We start from the raw sequence: 20,534 nt of genomic DNA, 5'->3' as shown, positions 1-20,534 counted from the left end.
CTGACCTTCAGAGATGTTGATAATTTTTACTGAACTATTTTTTATTTATTTTATTGAACAATTTTTATTGAAGTGCAGATGCTCAGATCCCTTGAAAATCACACCACTGCTGTATACTCCAGTAATATAATCTTGCCACACTTATGTTCTGAAATCAGTTTGGTACACACTGACATCTCTTTGTACAGTAGTCCTTTTAGTTCCTGGAAAGCCACTCCCTTTTGTCACCTAGTAACTTTTTAATAGTCAACATCAAGCTCAGAGTTTCAGAGCTAGGTACTTGATTTTTCAGTAGGACTAGGATGCAACATTTTTCTTATGCCCTGATTAAGTTACAAACTGAAGCTACCATATTTTGGAAGTGTTCTGAATGTGAGAAGTTACAATAATATTTTCTATATTTAAAAATGGAAGTAGCTGAATGTAAGATAACAGCTGGTACAGATAAACCAAGTCAAGTACTGGAACAGATTTGGCATCTAAACCTAATGATAAGAGAAACACTTCTAAAGAGTGACCTTCAAGATAATGAAGCTACAGCGGAGTATGTGCCTAGATTAATCTTTCTCATGCAAGAGCTCAGCAGTTCCCTCAGCCAAAAGCTACAACACAATACAGAGATCCTACAAGACACCTGCCAGCTATTGAATACTCTTCAGAACAAACACAAGCAATTGGTTTCAAGTCAAGGCAAGTAAAGATAAGTTTAACATAAAGAGAATTTATTTAATATGTAAAAAGCCAAATTTTGCCCTCTGACGCTCATGTGAAGTCACATTTTACATTCATTGGAACTTCAATATTTGTTCTTTCAGTAGAATATATTTTACTTTTTTTTCTCTGTGTATTTTTCTGAAGAGACAGTGAGTTAAAAAAAGGTTTCCATGTAGAATAATGAATTTAACTTAATTAATATAAAGTTTCCTTATCTATATTGGTTTGCATTATTATTTGTATTAAAAAAACAACTAAGGGCCAATTCTTGGCTCTTCTGCCCTCTGGTCCTGCACAGCTCAAGCAAACCAGAAAGTCTTCCTCCAATCTTTCCTAAGGAAACTAAATTACTCTAGATTTTTCCCTTCTTAATGCACTGTTAAACTAGTCTGCTAATAGTATTTAATTACACAAATTTACATTTAATGGGTCAATTATGTGATTTAGTGTGGGATTCACATTAAAAATAGTTTCCTGAACAAAGGATAGCATGCTTTTGCAAACCAAAAATCTCCCCAAAATCCCACCACATCAAGAATATTTAGCAAAATATAGCAGAAAAATACAATTTCTGCATTTAATAGTATTCTAGTTTAGCACACCAGGATTAAGAAACTGAGAGATATAATTTCCTGACTCAGATCTTCAGCTATGCCCGTACTTATGAATCGTAGCTCTATGGATTTTGTAAGATATCCAAGATCATACAAGAGCTTTCTAGTGAGAAAAGACCTGCTTGCAATTGGGAAAACCAAACTATGTCTATGTGATCTGTATTAGCTACTTTTCATTCATTCAGAACTCTCTGATTCTCTTTTTCCAAAAAGATTCTTTTACATAGTCTCTCTCTTTCAGATAAAACAATGAGTTAGTTAAGAAGTTAGGAGACACTTAAACATAGACTGCCACTGTATTCTGAAACTGGGTTATCTCAGGTCAGAAAAACAAGGAAAGCATAGTCCTTAAAGTGATCACATGCTTTAAAAAAAAATGCACAGAAGAAAATTTTAAGGTTAACATTGTAACAACATGGGGAAAGGCTCTTATATGTACATGTAGAGAGAGAGAGAGACCTATCTCATAGAGCTGGAAGGGACCCTGAAAGGTCATTGAGTCTAGCCCCCTGCCTTCACTAGCAGAACCAAGTACTGATTTTGCCCCAGATCCCTAGGTGGCCCCCTCAAGGATTGAACTCACAACTTTGGGTTTAGCAGGCCAATGCTCAAACCACTGAGCTATCCTTCTCCCCCTCTTTTAATATAATGTTGGTGAATAGTCTAAAATTACTATGCATTGATATGGTTCAGCTTTTAAACACATACATGTCAGGAAATGCAAAGGTACATAGGATAGGCAAAGCTCAGTTTTCAGAATGGCTCAAGATATGAAAAAAATGGAATTGGGGAAAATTGAAAATTTCAAATAAAAATCTACATTTTTATTTCCAAATTTCAGATCCAAATTTCAGGTAATGGGGGTTTTCCAAACTGGAGTTTACATGTAATATCCATGGCATCTGTAGCAATATTTTGTATTACTGTATCTAGTGCCAGCTTTAAAGCCTTAATATGCATGTTCACTGTACATAAACTCGTGTGTAGGCTGTAAGGAAAATATGAGACAAATTTAAGGTGAAATGGCTTAATGGCTGCAACTTTATTTAGCGAATAACACACAAATTGAAACCACTTAGATGCAGGCAAATAGTTTCTGCTGTTGTGGGCAACCATGGTGATGTTTTTGTAATAGCCTTACGCTCTGGATCCTACTTATAGTATTAGGTAACAGTTTGGTCACTTAAATAGTTTTAGGATTGCTCAATAGGTTTTGCAAGCCTTGTCAGGTGATATAAGCAGTATTAACTGTTTGCTTAAACCCCTGAAGCGAGTTTGTGTCCTGCTACTGCTCCCCTTCTCTGTTATGCCAAGTGGATCTCAGATGCAACTGGAAACTGATCTTCCTCATAGCCTCTTTATCCATCCATTCTGGAATCCCTCTCTCCATACACTTAGGATCCAAAATGTAGGTTCCCACACATATGGCACCAGATGCATCCATATACATGTATCTGATGCGTGAGAGAGATTATGATGAATTTAAATTTAAAAAATCCCCTAATTTAATTGCATGTTATCAGCAATTTTCACAAGTGGGTGAGGGAGAGGAATACACCTTAGCTTTTCAGGTGCTTTTTTTGGAGTCTACTCTGACGGTTGAGAAAGTATTGGACAAAGAGTGGAAGGGATGGAGCACATCCCCCACTGCCTTTCTTATTCTGTTTTACCTCAAAGGATTGGTGAAACAATTAGAATGTTTACCCTAGTAGGGCATCTTGAAACCACACTTGAGCTCCTCGCATATCATGTTCCTGAGATGACCATTGGGATATTCTCAGAATGAGTGCCTCAAAACTGATAATTTAGTCAGTGTAGAATCCTTTTCTTGGTATTAATTTTTAATTGTTGTGAGTTATAGTATGAACTGATTTTTTTTTACATCTGGTAGAAGTGCTTAGAGCTCTAAGACTAGACACATTACAAATCAAAATACATATAAATAAAATCACTTTTTCTGTTATAAATGGACAGAATACCTGACCTTTACATATTGGCTGAGTTGCAGTTGCAGATATTGCAGAGGCATTGGGTCAGGAATCAGTTGTGCCTCTGGCTGCTGGTGTGTTGGTGGGCTGGAAATGGCTAGTGTAGATAATGAAGTAGGGACCATAGGCGCTGGAGCACCCACAGGGAAAAATTAGTGGGTGCTCTGAATCCACTGGCAGCCAAGCTCCCCTCACCCCCTGCACTTCCTTCTCCTCCTCCTCCCCCTCTGAGCGTGCCGTGTCCCCACTCCTCCACCTATCTCCCAGCATTTCCCACCCAACCACCGTCAAACAGCTGTTTGGCAGCTTTAGCAAGCTCCGGGAGGGAGGGAGAGGAGCGGGAAAGTGGCGCGCTCGGGGGGGGAGGCGGGGCCAGGGTGGGAATTTGGGGAAGGAGTTGGAATGGGGGTAGGGCAGGAGTGGGAACAGGCAGGGCAGGGCCTCATGGAAGGGGTGGAGTAGGGACGGGACCAGGGGCAGAGGGGGGTGGTCGAGCACCCAGGGGAAAGTGGGGAAGTCGGCGCCTATAGTAGGGACAGGTACAGGAGAATAGGACTTTATTCTAAATGAAGTCCCTTTTAAGGCCAGAATGGTATAGGGATATTTAGGGACATTTTGGGATTCCCTTTGTTACCTTACCAAGTATATTCTAGCTGGTCCATAAGGTGAGATATCTTGAATGGATTATGTTTACTGTACAAACCACGCACCAAATTCTTCTAGTAAATCTGTAAATGCAAAGTATTTCTAATGAAGACTGTGGAATTGCTTAGATTTACATTAGTAAACAACATGCACAATTTAGCCCCATAATGGCACATACTTGAGCCAGTAAGGGTACATGCAGATCATGCTATACGCACTCTTTCATTTCTTTATTCTGCAACCATTTTTTTCACATTATGAAAGCAGTCATTCTTTATTGAATACTACATTTTTTGAACTGTGAAATCTCAGATCCAAGCCATTTTAGAGTTGCTAGAGTGAAAAAATGCATCTGCACAATTTTTTTCCAACTTCAGCAATAAAAAATATATACTTTTCATACTCTGGTAAATGAACAAACATAAATACATTTTCTTTGGATCTTTCAAATGTTAATTCCTTGGCTAAGTACAAATATAAAAAACTTTCTTCCAAAATGTAATTTTTGGAGACCGATATAAGCCACTGAAAACAAGGACTGAAAGGAAAGGCCCATCTAATGTATAGCATCACACCAATAACATCATCATATAATACAATTATTTTTCATGTCAAAAACAATAAGGTATTGATTTACCCAGACAGCTTACTCATTAGGTGTGAAAAAAGGAGCAGTGAATGTGAGTCACTGGATTCTATTCAGAAGAGAATCACCCTATTTGGTGTCCTTTCTTTCTCTCTCTCTCTCTCAATCTTTTGCAAGTGGTAAGTGTTGCATATGGTGTTTCATCTCTATCACTTTTTTTATTTGTATTGACTTGCACTGAATTTAACCTCAAAAACAAGCCTGTGAGTATCACACAGTAGTGAACAGAAATATGCTGAGAAATGCTCCCAGAGGTTTGTAATGCATCTAATAAACGAAGAGAGACAGTTCCAAAACTCTCCATTTGCTACAGAGTTGACAGCAAAAGGCTTGAGGGTTGCTATAAAAGTAATACGTCTAAAATCCTTGAACATTTTTCTTTGCAAGAATTTTCAGGAAAGGGCATAAGACAAGACAAATCAGGAAAATAAAATAATCCATTTTTCTTATAAGGTCACATTGTGACAGATATGGCAATTTCCTGTGGTGTGCTTGGGAGGCCTTACTGAATTAAGTTTATGTATCTTTGGAGTTCATTGTGTTACATGCATGGTTTATGTATTATTGTGGGCTGGGATTGTATGTAACCTCTCAAGGGATGGAACTGTGACAGACGTGAGACCCGGCGGTTCAAAAGACTATATTGAACAATGTGCCTGAGAATGTACTTTTGGAACAAAAAAGTGTTACGTGGTTTTTCTGGTGAATTCCTAATGGGAGGTGAATGCAAATTCCTCACTTCTGGTTATTAAAAAATACCCAGCCCTTTGAAGCTATGCCCCGAGGAGTGGGCCATTGTCTATTGATTATCTTGTATATGAGGCCAAGATCTAAGGCCCAAGGTTTAACTGGGGAATACCTAATGGGAGTTGAATGCAAATCCCCCACCTCCAGTTATGCCAAAAAACCCAACAAACCAAAACCCAGCCTTTTGAAACGATGCCCTGAGGAGTGGGACATTGTCCGCTGATCACCTTATACATGAAGCCAGAAAGGCCCAAGTTGTGCAAAGGAAAGACTGAACTATTCATGGTTGTTCTAATTCTGAATCTGAGAAAGTTATGAACTTCTAATCACAAGGAAAACCCAGTTATGAGTTTTGAAGGACTGACACCTACCAGAACTCGAGACTTGAGCTGGTGTGATAAGCTTTTTAGCATGCATGTAGGTTCTTTTATTGTTTTAAATTTGTTTTCTCTGTAAAGCTTTCACCTTCAGAATAAATGTGCTTGCTTAGAAAGAGCTGTGTGGTAACTTGTAACTGAGGGAAATTACACTGTTCATAGCCTCTGGAGAGAAAGCAAAATGAAGACAATGTCCTATTTAGGTAGTCTGGCTTGAATGGGATATCACAGTATGGGCAGGGAACTGTGCAGCTTGGAAAAGCCATAGATAGAAGGGAGAGAGAAGAGGGTCTCCATCCAAGAGAGGTGTTGATTGAGGAGCCGGTAGCCTAGTTTGAGTGCCTTTGGTCTTTGTAGTCCTCTCTGTCCATAAGGGTGAAAATGTCCAAGTCCTTCGTCCCTGACAGTAGTGGAGCAAAACACAACATCATGTTCTTTTCTCTCACCTTGTTCAATTCACACTCTGCTTCAAAAACATTGTCATCCCCCTCCCTAAAATGAGGAAATAATTTGAAGTGTATGCCATCCACGGAGACAGGTACAGGGGGGTTGGTTTCATCTACCGGATTAGTTTTGCTGGCACAGTCTCTCCATCTCAAGCTGATATGTTCCCTGTCCTCTTTCCTCATGCTGGTGCTGGTGTTCCTCATGTTGGCGTCTTCTCTTCTTTCTCATCTTGGCACTGCCACTCCTGGTCTGTTAACAGCTGGAGTTCCAGTCGCACTCTGTCCCTCTCCAGCTTCTTGTACTCTGCCAGTCTGTCCACAATTTCTGTTGCAGTGGGGCTTTCAATCCCCATGAGACATAGTTGCTGCCTCTGGCAGCCTCTTGCTTATCTTGCTTATCTCCAGGGAGTTGGCTCCAAGATTTCCCCCACCTGTTGGACTCTCTTCCAATGGGCTGGATGTTCCCTGCAAACCTGAACCATCATTTCTCTTCTCGTCACCAGAAAACAGCAAGTCAACAAGCTGCATCCTTGTCCACTCCTTAGGGTTGCACTGCCTTTCTCTACTTAACTCAAGCTGCTGACCTTTCTTCAGCTGTTCTTAACCCATTCCCCCCCCCCACACACACACACACCTCTCTCTTCTCACTATTCCTTTCCCTAAAACACCATGAGACTTTTTCTCTGTGCTATTTCCTTCTGCGGTATTTGCTTTCACTGCTGTTGAAACTTCTGGCAGTTCACCTAGTCATAGATCCCACGTACACTGCCATCATATGACACAGTTTCAGGGCAACTACACCTGCATTCCTCCCTCATAGTCCACCAAGCGCACCACACTGGGATCCCAGCTTCTCAGCCGTCACACGTTTCTTGGGTAGAGACACACATCTCTCTCCCTCTTGACAGGGGCTTTTCCAGGCTGCAAAGTTCCTTGGCAACATTGTGATATTCCCAGCAAGCCAGACTGCCTAAACAGACCAGCAGCCATGCTTTATTTTCTCTCTAGAGGCTATGAACAGCATAATTGCCCTCCGTTACAAGTTACCATACAGCTCTCTATAAGCAAGCACATTTATTCTTAAGGTGAAAGAATATCGGTCCCAGGATATTAGAGAGACAAGATGGGTGAGGTAATATCTTTTATTGGACTAGTTTCTGTTGGTGAGAGAGAGAAGCTTTCGAGGCACACAGTGTCTTTTTAAGGTCTCAGAGTACCTTTCTCAGACCTGAAGAAGATCTCTGTGGAGCTCAAAAGCTTGTCTCTCTCACCAACAGAAGTTGGTCCAGTAAAATGTATTACTTCACCCATGTTGTCTCTCTTGTGTATGTATTGACTTTTTTTGCACACTATCACTAATATTTCACAGTGACATTCAATTAATTATATTTTTTCTAGAGATCATCACTTTTGTGGGTTGTCTTCAAAAAATAATTGAACTCTTTCTGGATACAGTTACACATCTTCAAGAGGCAAAAAACAAATTTTATGATATTAGATGCAGACATGATGATAAATCTCAATCCCAGATTGTTCAAGATGTTTTCAATGAAATAGTTGTGTGTGAAGGAGAAGAGACACATTCTGGGAAAGTATCTGCTGGTGTAAGTCAGCCACTCCAGGTAACTTCTCCCATGAATGAAAGGAAAAGTCCAAACATTCACCAAGTCCAGCCAAGCGAAAACAAAACAGTGGGAAAAGAAACTGCTATATCATTAAGTGAAAAAAATCCTGATCAAGAACAGGCAGTAAGCAGAGACCTCCCAAAGCTAATGGAAAATGAAGATCACAAGCTACTACAGAGTTCACATACAGAGCAAAAAGATTACAATGGAAAGGAGGAAAGTCATGGAGCAGGGTCTTATAATAAGAAATGCCCAAACAGAGCTTTTCAAGAAGTTCCCAGGAGCAATGGAGATGATATAATTATATCTGGAAAATCCGAAGATATCTGTGATAGATCTGTAATTAATCTTTCTGATCAAGAACAGGCAGTAAGTGAAGAACCCCCAACTCAGATGGAATATGAAGATCACAAACCAACAGAGAATTCATGTGAAGAAGAAAAAGATGACAACAGAAACGAGGAAATTTATGAGATTACTGGGAGCAACAGAAACAATACAATTGAGTCTACAAGGTTGGAGAATATATGCAATACACCTGCCATGAATCTTTCAACAAATGATTCAGAAAAAGTGGAAAGATTAAGTCCCTGGATTAACAAAGAGTAAGTATGCAAAAGTTGACTATTTGTAAACACACATCTGCGTGCACTCCAGCCATTTGAGATGCATAAAGGTCAGTTCACCCTTTAGTATGGACACTTAATAAAAATGTAACCCTGCATTGAAGATTTTAATGTTGTTTCCTAAAATCTTGAGCACATAAAGGGTCAGATTCAAAACTTATTGAAACCAGTAGAAAGATTTCATTGATTGATGTCAATGAGCTTTGGATCAGGTCCCAGAATTAGGCAGCTTTCCACTAATTTGTAACAAATTTTTAATCAGTCTCACTTATATTTTTCTAGGTCCTATGCACTTGTTAGTTAATGCAAGGTATTACTGATGAGTTCCTTGTGCTTTATAAAAACTGAAAAGATAGGTAGATAATTTGGATGTATTTATTATTTAAATATATTAAATGCATACATTAATTACTTTATTTCTTACATAATATAGGACAAAAAAAGAAAATCCCAAAGAATAATACTGTGTATTTTTCTGCAGATTTCTAGCAGAAGTGAGTGGTAAGATTGAACCTGAAGTTGCCTGTTATATTACAGCACCTTCCATCACTCTAGAAAATTTAGTATGCAGGATCATCAATGACATAAGTTCCTTGGTGGTGGAAGATTCTGAGGAGCTGGTCAGCAATGTCATCAGTGTTGCGTGCTTAGACCATGGAAAACTAATTCCCTTTCCTATCAACATTGCAATCCCATTCACTGCACGCTACAGAGGAAATTATCGAGATATCATGGTGAAGGTGATCGATATGAACTTTCAATCAAGTTACTTAACTCCCATTTCCTTTGATGCGTGCCAGGGAAACCAGAAGGTTGGTGAATTCGTATCTGAGTATTATGAAAGGATCTATTGTGGTTGAACAGTTAAGGTTGAGTTAAATTTTGCAATTAAAGCAGTGATTAATAAGCCATGCTTTCCATCATGAATTTCATATATTGCCAAGAAAAAAGAACAGGAGTACTTGTGGCACCTTAGAGACTAACAAATTTATTAGAGCATAAGCTTTCGTGGGCTACAACCCACTTCTTCGGATGCATATAGAGTGAAACATATATTGAGGAGATATATATACACACATACAGAGAGCATGAACAGGTGGGAGTTGTCTTACCAACTCTGAGAGGCCAATTAAGTAAGAGAAAAAAAACTTTTGAAGTGATAATCAAGATAGCTCAGTACAGACAGTTTGATAAGAAGCAAGTGTGAAAATACTTACAAGGGGAGATAGATTCAATGTTTGTAATGGCTCAGCCATTCCCAGTCCTTATTTAATCCTGAGTTGATTGTATCTAGTTTGCATATCAATTCCAGCTCAGCAGTCTCTCGTTGGAGTCTGTTTTTGAAGTTTTTTTGTTTTAAGATAGCCACCCGCAGGTCTGTCATAGAATGGCCAGACAGGTTAAAGTGTTCTCCCACTGGTTTTTGAGTATTATGATTCCTGATGTCAGATTTGTGTCCATTAATTCTTTTGCATAGAGACTGTCCGGTTTGGCCAATGTACATGGCAGAGGGGCATTGCTGGCACATGATGGCATATATCACATTGGTATATGTGTTCATGCTCTCTGTATGTGTGTATATATATCTCCTCAATATATGTTTCACTCTATATGCATCCGAAGAAGTGGGTTGTAGCCCACGAAAGCTTATGCTCTAATAAATTTGTTAGTCTCTAAGGTGCCACAAGTACTCCTGTTCTTTTTGCGGATACAGACTAACACGGCTGCTACTCTGAAACCATATATTGCCGAGGTTACCTAAACACGAAGACCCATATTTTCCACTAGTTTTGGGTGCCTCAAAAGTCAGGTGCTAATTCACTCCCCCAGAACAACCCCCAATATAGGGAGGCATAAAGGTAAACCTAAGGCCAGGTCTACACTAACCCCCCCACTTCGGACTAAGGTACGCAAATTCAGCTACGTTAATAACGTAGCTGAATTCGAAGTACCTTAGTCCGAAGTTACCGCGGTCCAGACGCGGCAGGAAGGCTCCCCCGTCGATGCTGCGTACTCCGCTCGCCGAGCTGGAGTACCAGCGTCGAAGGTGAGCACTTCCGGGATCGATCCGGGGCACTTCCGGGATCGATCCGGGATCGATTTATCGCGTCTTAACCAGACGCGATAAATCGAACTCAGAAAACCGATTGCTTACATCCGGACCCGGATGTAAGTGAAGACGTACCCTAAAGCTGCCTATCCTCCCCTCCTCCCTCAGGTGGCTCAGAGCATAATTTGGTTCAGTGTGGATCTTTTTCTAGACTAAATTGTATTTCTCTCTCCAAGATTCCCCATGGTTGACTGGATACAAAACTCACCAATTAACATCTCTTCAGAAACATTAATTGGAGAAGTTCTTTGCCCCAGAATACAGATGATTCTAAAGTTTTGTTTTGTTTTAAATGTGAGCATTTGTGTGAAGTTGACAATTCTTTGGTAAATGAAACAGAGGAGAGATTACTTTGCATTTAACCTAAAGAAGAGTAACAATTATATCTTCATACACCCACCCTCCCACTTACTAAACATAGGATGGCAACCTTGTTAATGACGCTGAGCCTTATTCACCACTGAAATTTACCGGAGTAACACAGTAGGGAACCAGGCTGTCAAAATGGTAATAACATTTAAGTTATTTTCATTTTGCTTCTCAGAATATAGTTAGTTCATCCATCGGAAATGATAATCTACTAACAATTGTAGCATCTTTTTTCTCCCACAAAGGGGGCCTTTGCAGAGGTGAAAATTTGCCAGCTTGGTATTTTTTCTGTGGTGTCGTGCTTAAAAAAAGAAACATTCACTATTCCAAAGAAAGGGCTCTCACAAAAGCTAAGCATGGATTCTAGAATCTCTTTCTACTACCCTCCAGAAATGTTCAGTTCTCCAGTGACCATGCAGTTAAAGGTAAGTGTGAAATATTCATATTTTATTTCGCATCATGTCCATGTCACATGAGTAGTTCCAAAGAGAAACCCATCATAATGATGGAAGGCCTCCAAACAGTGTTATTACTGTGGTTCCACTGCATAGACAGCTGAGTGGCTATGGAGTGGACACTCAGGGGGACTCTGCAACCTTTATGCATAACAGTCCTGGGTTTCATGTCAACTCCAAACAGGCCAACTTGAAAGGAGGCTAGGGAAGTTTTGGCAGGACATCCATCCACAACTCTATGGATCCAGTGGATCCATATGGATCCCGGGGGGTTGTGGATTACAGTCCATAATCCAGCTCAAGGGCAGGGATAAGAGTCAGATAGACATGTGAGGCTTGTCTGACATCTGCCTATAAGGGAGAGGTAGATTCCAACCCACTACAATCCTTGTAAACTTCCCCTGGAAAAAGCCTGCCTACTTCAGCTTTACATGTGGATGTTTCACCACTGTGAACAAGGAAGTCAAAACTGTGTGAAATGGATCCTTTCATCTTAAGCATGGAGTAAGAACAGAAATACATTGTTAATTTTTACTTCACATTTTGAGATGATTAAGAAGGCCACTTACAATAAATTGCTCACTTTCATGATTAGCCTTTCTACAGAGTAGAACCCTTGAGGAATAATAATAACTTCATTAGCATAAGCATGCAGACTTTCTTGCTGCTTTATATGAAAGTGTCCAATATGTATTTGAAAGAGGTCAGTCACTTCATTTTTGAGTGGTGGCAAAAACACAGATAACATTTGTTAAAACCATTTAGTCTCATAGTAAACATATCATCTGCCGATATAAATGAAGCAATAGCTATTTATATGCTTGCTATGTTCTGGGAAACAAGATTGTTCCAACAATAACAATAATTATTATAATTAAAAAATCTACACAGTGCATGAAGTCTTTGGGTCAGGCAGTGGTGTATTTTGTAGGCAAATTTTCTCCGCTCTCATCCATTCCCTTTGAGCTAGTCTGGAAGTGAAAAACGAGTCATCTCCCTATAAGTCAGTGGTCCTCAAACTGTGGGGTGTGCTCCCCTAGGGGGGCACAGAGGAATGTTTGGGGGGGGCGTGTGGTGGAGCCCTGGCCAGCCCTCGGGCAGCAGGTTGAAAGACACCTACTTCTGCTCTGCCCCCAGACCAGCTCCAACACCACCTGCAGCTCCACACTGCCGCCAGTACAGCTCTGCCCCCAGACGCAGCTCCACTCTAACCCTTGTTCCGACCCCAGCCCAGCTCTGATCCCAGCCGCAATTCCACTCTGCTCTCTGCTCCACTCTCAGCCCCAGCCCCAGCCCCACTTCACTCCTTGCTCTTCCCCCCCGCCCAGCTCCATTCCACCACAGCCCAGCTCCAGGCCTGGCCACTCCGCCCCCTGCTGTGTTCTCAGCCGAAGCTCCACTCCAGATTATAACCTGCTCTGTCCCCGGCCCAGCTCTGCCCTCATTTGCTCTCTGCCCCAAAGCCAGCTCTGCCTTTAGCCCCAGCTACTCCCCCATCCCCAGTTCTGCCCCCAGCTGTGCAGTAATAGAGGGGGGTTGCAGACAGATTCCATTACTGGTAAGAGGGGGCATGACAGAAAAAGTTTGGGCACCACTGCTATAAATCCTATGCTGGGAATACCTCATTGTGTGGGTGTCCCCAGCAGGCATAGAGCCAATAAAACCTGTTCCTATTCCTTCCTCCTTGGAGTCACAAGCACAGAGGGTGTTCCTAGAGTAGGGAGGTCAGGAATGGCTGGACTATGATATGCTTCAGCTATTCCTAGATAGTGTATTGCTCCTAGGGGATTATAACCAGCTGGTCCAAAGTTAGAGAACTGGAAGGCTAGGGACAGAGAATCTGGGAGATAAAACTGGCTACCTTATAGCTTCCCTGATCTGGTACATCCAGAAAATCTGACCCTATGTTTGCAAATATGTGTAAATAATTACTTTTAATAATAATAATGATATGAATATGCTCCATCCTTTCTCAAGCAAAATTCCCAGTGTAGTCAGTGAGAGTTTAATCTAAGAACCTCAAGATTTGGCCTAGCTGTAATATGTAAATGAAAACATTAACAAGTTAAATCAGAGAAGTGGCATGACTTTAAAATTCTTGGCAAATAGAATGTGTATAAAAAGAATAATAAAAAATTAATATAAGAATACAGACAAAAAGGTAGTGTATAAATTCTACCTTGCATCTGAAGAAGTGGGTTTTTTACCCACGAAAGCTTATGCCCAAATAAATCTGTTTGTCTTTAAGGTACCACTGGACTCTTCGTTGTTTTTGTGGATACAGACTAACACGGCTACCCCCTGATACTTGATACCTTTTAAGACAATCACACACAGTAACAGGAGTCCAAATTATTTAATTAACAATGGCAGAATTTTCTGATGACACTGTTGCAAAGCACTTGGTTGTGCATATGGTAAAATGATAGAGAAAGGAAGAACCTTAGAGCTCTTCAACAGAGTTAAAGAAAAAAAAAATCTATATGGTCTCAATTAAAAAATGTCAAGAGATTTTGTGAAATGCAACTCTCCTCCAGTTCCTGAAGTTAAACTAAAATGATTTTTAAAGCAATTTTGTTTAATTACTTGTAAATTAATTATTTTGTTACTTGCTATACATAGGTCCAGCCAATTGAGCCATCACTGGTTTCCATATTAAAGGCAAAATATGACATGTACCATTCAGTAGTGTCTACTAGCCCACTGGTTCATATCCAGCATCCTTCATCCCAGCCATTTAACAAGTCAGTCAGTGTTATTCTACCCTGTCCTCCAAATCCAGAAAAAAAGAGACCAGGAGATGCAACAGAACATGCAAGAGCATCTAGTGCCACTGTAACCAGGGTTACAACTGCATATCATCTTCGGTAAGTGAGAACTTCCTCCTACAAATCCAGCAAGATCAAGACATCAAAGGAATTGCAAATAGTCCTGACTAAACCATTTTTATATTAAAATGTATTCTTCACCTTAAAGTGTTCTGAAGGTGTCCTCTTCAAAAATATAATGGGCCAGATTTTCAACTGATGTAAAACAGCATAGCTCCATTTTCTTCAATGAAACCACCCCGACCTACACCAGCTGGGGATCTCACCCAGTGTTTTTAAACAGAAGATGGGGAAAAATTGAGACATTTATAGCAAAGAAGAATTTAGCTGTTTTCATTTTATTTAACACCAGATTTTGCCACCTTGACTCACATTGAGTAGTATCTTACTCCATGTGTAGTCCAGAATACAACTCAATTCGAGTCAGGGTGGCAACATTTGATTCTTAATGTGTAGCTACAGTCATGTCCAGGATTCACCCTTCATTGCTTTACACGTCTGAGTTTATTTCCTAGCAGAACAAACCAAAGAAAACCACTGACTCTAAGTCTTCTTGTTTCCTACTCAATGCTTCTTCATGGCCATTAATGACATCAAGTACAATGTGAAACTTAAATAGTCCAACGCACAAAAGAATCAATATTTCCAGCTGCCCAGGACAGCAACCTTATAATGGGCAGGTGGCCAGCCTGGTCTCCAGGCTCTACTCTAAAAGGTCAGAAGGTTATATGGGTCAAGAGTTCCAAAACCTAGTGATTTTTTGTGTGCCTTAATTTCACGGTGCCCAGCACTGCTCAGCTTGATCAGAGGGTGGACACACAGCACCACATTTCTTTCTGAAAATCAGCCCCTCCCCCTTAGAAAATAGAGGCAACTATAATCACTAGTCACTTTTGGTAATCTTGGTGACAAGTCCTAATAGTAGTTCTTAACTGACAGATTAATGAAGTGCTCCTGACAATGAAACCCACTTGTCTGCTTCCCTGGGTAAAGGCCTGGATAAAACCCTGTAGTAGGAACAGCGGTAGTGGGATTTCTTTTTAGGGATCCGTTGGAGCAGGTTGCTGTCAGCCTAGAAATGTTCCTCCCCTAATCCCCAACAGGTGTTTAACCCATCCTACTGATCCTTTGAAAATTGTCTTTACATGATGGAATATATATTATAAATAGGCTTCTGCACAAGCAGGGGTCTAGGTGATAAAGGGAGTAAGTGTTCCTATTTTTCACTTCTAGAAACTTCCTTAGATTACTTTATTTAAAAGGATTAAGTCTCCTTCTAATCCCGTGTAGACCCTCATCCTCATCATAGATCCACCCTGTGATTTGGCAAGGTTGGTCATCACTGCTTGTAGGAAGTTCCAAACTGATATCCTGAACCAGGGATGTTGGATGGTGCACAAATGCTTGCATCTCATCTGCCCACACTTAGCAATGCTGTCAGCCTAGAGCTGTGTAAACTACATGACTTCAACTTCAGAAGTACTTGAATTTATGCTAGGTTCTAATTTGAAGTGTGCCTGTAACATGGATTCTGTTCTTTGAAGACCCAGGATATTTCATTACTTCAGTTAGTACAAATATACCTGTAATGCAGAGCAGAAAGAGAGTGCTCTGTACAAAACAGGGGTCAAACTATAATGTCTCAAACACAATTTAATGTGGCTGAATAACTTGATTCAGTCACCTAATAATAGTGAGCCACATCGTTTTAAGCTTTTCTGCTCCTATACAGTACATAGTGTTCAAAGCCTGGACTAACACAAAATAAAACAACAAACTGCAACTTATTTTCACATATTCCTTGTACTTTGAACCATTTTATATTTAATCAATAAATGTCTTAGAACTCTTTAAAGCATAAGCTTATACCACACACGTAATGTAGAGCAGAAACAGACTCAGGGTCTATACGAAACAGGGTGCAAACTAAACTAAAACACCTGAGGGACACAGGTGTGTGTGTGGGGGGGGGCAGTTTGTCCAAAAAGCTCAGCCACTGAACTTGTGTCCATGAAACACTGTGCAGCATCTATATCATCTTGATTCAAACTCTTTTGCTTTCTTTGGATATGTGCAAAATTTCTCAGGCCATTTTTTAGAGTGTATTTAGGCTTTTTTCAGAACACCTGATTTCCCACCGCTCTAGCTGAAGTCCATAGGAGGTGAAGGAGCTCAGCTTTTTTGAAAATCGGGCCCTTAAAGGTCAAGCTTTGTTCATAGGGATAGGCTGGGTGGAGGAAGTCACATTGTGTTTTTTTTGTGACCCTGATTGAGTCTGTCCCATGTGATCAGATTGTTCACTCCAGTTCAGCAGAAACTATTTTAATTTTGTTCTTCCTTGATAAGTGGCCTTTCTGCTGAGATCTCTGAAGAAGTCAGAAATAAATCATATCTCCTAGCTGCTGTGTTTCTCTGGCTCCGATAGACAGCATCTTAGTGTGCTATCGTCTGTAATTTCCCCAGTTGTTGTTAACTGTCTTATTATGAGTTTATATTTTGGTTCACATAACAACTATAACTAGTTTTGGAAGGTTAGTTTATTTTCCCCAAGATCAGACTTTTGGTTTTGCACAGGGCTAAAGCGTACGTCCACTTCTGGTGAATCAGTGCAAATCAGATGACCCTGTCAAAAGCAAACCTTGATAAAAGTTTTGCTCAATATTAGACTATAGGTTAACTACATTAATTTGGACATGAACCTTTCCAAACTACAGAGCCTGAGTATACCTGGAAACCAGTCCATACATGCCATTTTCTAGATGCAGTTTTTCAGTAAGAGACAAACCATCCCAGATGGTCTGCAGTTAGGCAGGTTAAAGAGAAGGGAAAAGACACTGCTACAACACAAGTATTTAATATCCACAGAGCTTTATTTTAACCTTTGTAATGATTTCTCATGCCTTGTGGTTTTCCAGGGCAATGAGTGCCTCGGTGAGAAAACATGGAGAGAATCTCGGTGAATCCTTGAAAGTATTGGGTTACAGAAGCAAAGAAGAGGAGTGGGTTGTGCTTGATGATGTTATTGTGCGGAATGCACGGAACGGACTTGTATCATTTGAAGTAGATGAGTATTTAGAAAGGTAACACATAAATAATTGAAAGAAATTATTTAGGTAAAATATTCATATCCAAACAAATGGATGAATGGGAACTTACTAGAGCTGAAAAATCATTCACTAAGAATTATTTTGCTTGCCAAAGTTTGGCTCTTCCAGTCTGTAAATGTTTCATGATATACTGATGACTTTCTTAGATTTGTATGTTATGAATAATTATGCCAAAATTTTTATTTTGGTAAATAATTCTTCATCTGCATATTGTGCACAAACATAACACAGAATGCACTTGACATTTGAAATATGAGTTATAGTAATTAATTTTGATTGGACAGTGTGTTTCTGCTCCCTGATTGGATGAGCATAACTCTCAGTTTTAAGATTTGATGTTGACATATATTCTCTAATATTCACTTAAAATTCTCTGTTTATGTAAAGATTCTGCCAACAAACTTTGTATGATAGATGATGCCTGGGAACCAAAACAACATAGGTCTAACCACACTTGACACAAATGCATTTAAACCTTACAAAAATCAATTTGTGATTTGTTTTCCCCAGAATTTATGCACATGACTTCATACATATTGGGCTTAGTGCTGCAATCTTTATGCAGGATAAACCCCTATTGAGGTCTATTGGAGTTCTGGAAAAATAAGGTCTCTGTTCTCAAAACCTTGAACGTTAGAATAAAGACCTTATTGTGTCAAACTGCGAAGTATTTGGGAGTAAGCTGAAAGTGCAGATTACTATGTACATGTGCAGCAATTACCTCTGTCATTCACTGTAGTTTATTACTGTATGATTTTGAAAGCAAAATAGAGGATTTTGTGATATGCCCTAACACTGAACACCTAACACTTAAGTTTCATACAAGTAGCGGCAAGTTGTGTATCTTACTCATGTCAAATATCCAGATTTACATCGGAGTCTGTTGTTAGAGAGGCTCATCGTATCTTGCATTATTGTTCCATCCAGCTAAATAATCTAAATGGCTCTAGAAGTTAAAAGATCTGTAAACACGTCAGGAAGAAACATGGGTGGGGGGGAAATCAGTTCTCTACATACTGAATCATAAATATATTGCTATTAAAATATGTAACAAAATTGCCTCAGTTTCATTATATCTTAAAAATATAAAATGAAACTAATATATAAATTCACATAGTTTTAAATACTTATTTAAAATCTTTAATTTAGTATGATATAAAGGTCTGAAATGAGACTGCTTTTGTATTTATCCTCTGTAATGTACATACTACATTTTGTAATTACAATATAGTTGATCAAATATGAGTAAATATATTTCAGCTGAAGATCCTACATACTATATGATAGTCATCATTTCTATACAATTTTTGATGCACATTAATTCTACTTCCCTCAAAACCAGTTACCCTCTTATTCCAATTACAATATTTTGATTCATTGGCTGGTTTTTGAGTCTTTATGAGAACTGAAATAACATAGGGATTAACATACCTGAACTGACCACTGAGAATGTATTCTAATATTCTGTGTAACAGTAGTCAATGCCACTGGTGGATGTTTCAGATGGAAGTATAACCTTCCCATTACAACCAAGACCATTTAGTTATTCAATACTGTATTGTAAGACAGCAAGAAAAATTTTTCCTGCCCCCAGCTTGTGGTTATCTTATGCCCTGAAGCATGAGTTATTCATATACATATCTAGCCTTTCATATTTTGTTTTAACTCAATAATATCCTCTGGCAACAAGGTCCAAAAGGTACACAGCACAAAAGACATTTCATTTCCCTTTCAAATGTACTACTAAAAGGCCCAGTTGGAATCAATGGGATTTTTGTTGAAAGTCAATAGGACTTAGGATAAGTGCCAAACTCACAATTAAAAATTTTACCTATGGCCTTTAGTGGGAAAAAAATTATGTACAACAGGGGAATGTTTCAATAAAGCTTTCAGCCCTGAAAAGCTTGACTTTTGGCCTGATGTCATACCCCAGGAAACTAATCTGAGCATTTTTTCTTACCTTGAGGAGGAAAAATGTGATAGAATGGTCATCAGTTATCTGAACCATTGTATTATCTTGCTTGATAAGTTGCAAAAGGTAAATAAAACTATTTATCATTCAATAAAGAATTAAGCGTCACCTCGGGGACTACTTATTTTCTTCTCTCTTCTTAATGCAGCTTTATTGTCATTCGCCTTTCATTTGCCATGGACAATACACATCTAGTTCTGTTTATTCAGGCTCTGGAGGAAGCCATTCGCAGCACCATGGCTAATGTCGTACTATATCGGAAAAAAGAAAACCCTCATGAAATAGTTGTTTTACTGGTTCTGTCCAAAGAACTGAACTGGGAGCTGCAAAGCCTGCGTGAGGAGGGATACTTTGGTCCTCCAGAACCAACGCAACAGTTTCAACTAAGAGAAGGAGAGCAGATTCATTTTAGATTTAGTGGCAACATATTTGCCTCAGGTAAACTGGCCATTTCTTGTACATAAATACAATCAAGTGAACAAATCTGATATAATATAGACCTTTGTCTTGCTTCCACTTGTTGCAAATAGTGAGCTTGCATTTAGGTAATTATTTGAAATGGCACAATTCGGTGTTCTCATTCAATCCTTATTTTTTGTAAACTTGTAATTCGATAGGCAACCACTTCACTATGACTACATGAAAAGAAGTTCATATGGTGAAATCCTGGCCCACTTGACATTAATTGGTATTTTGTCAATTACTTCAATAGGGCCAATATTTTACCCATAGCCCTCTCTTTTCTACTAATCTCCTTTTATGGTTGTTTTAAGAACATCTCATTTGGGTTAAATGGATTTTAAATCAAAAAGGACAGATTCTGCTCATTTACCTCAGTGTAAATCTGGAGTAACTCAATTGACTTTAATGGATAGTGGCATCTAGGACATATTAATGCTGTTGTTGGTGGCCCTCTGACTTAATTAATGTGATGATGGCCTATTGTTTAGAAATTGCACAAGTGCTCACAGTTGGTCTAACTACTGTCATTCACTATTGCAATGGTAAGAACTATTCACTGCAGCGGGAGTAGAGGTAGCTCAACACTAAGCACTTTTGAAAATCCTACCCAAAATATTTATGCTCTTCTTTGCCAGGTTTTGAAATGAATTATGAGTGTGTAGTTTACCACCTTCAGAGGTCACATTATAAGACAACCCTGGAAAAAGCATACTGAGAAAACTTTGGGGGGGGGGGAGGGCAGGGGGGATAGAGGGAGTGCAAGCTGAAGGAGTTTGCACCAGTGGTGCAAGGAAACTGTCTCC

At 39.5% G+C, this 20,534-nt stretch overlaps 1 protein-coding gene across 1 annotated transcript in view; it reads left to right on the top strand.

The window, feature by feature from the left end:
- Nucleotides 1-407: 407 nt before the first annotated feature.
- DTHD1 (death domain containing 1) overlaps nucleotides 408-20,534 on the top strand; it is a 39,287-nt gene continuing 19,160 nt past the window's right edge. The window contains exons 1-7 of the mRNA XM_065405731.1: nucleotides 408-690; nucleotides 7,576-8,407; nucleotides 8,910-9,240; nucleotides 11,153-11,332; nucleotides 13,985-14,229; nucleotides 17,106-17,270; nucleotides 19,418-19,707. Coding sequence (XP_065261803.1) covers nucleotides 408-690; nucleotides 7,576-8,407; nucleotides 8,910-9,240; nucleotides 11,153-11,332; nucleotides 13,985-14,229; nucleotides 17,106-17,270; nucleotides 19,418-19,707 — 2,326 coding nt within the window. The remainder of the gene's footprint in view (nucleotides 691-7,575; nucleotides 8,408-8,909; nucleotides 9,241-11,152; nucleotides 11,333-13,984; nucleotides 14,230-17,105; nucleotides 17,271-19,417; nucleotides 19,708-20,534) is intronic.

Source organism: Emys orbicularis, chromosome 5, assembly GCF_028017835.1.
Source record: "Emys orbicularis isolate rEmyOrb1 chromosome 5, rEmyOrb1.hap1, whole genome shotgun sequence".
In the NCBI taxonomy this organism is placed as follows: Eukaryota; Metazoa; Chordata; order Testudines; family Emydidae; genus Emys; species Emys orbicularis.
Note: the sequence above shows the minus strand (reverse complement) of the source record. Positions and strands in the feature narration are given on the sequence as shown.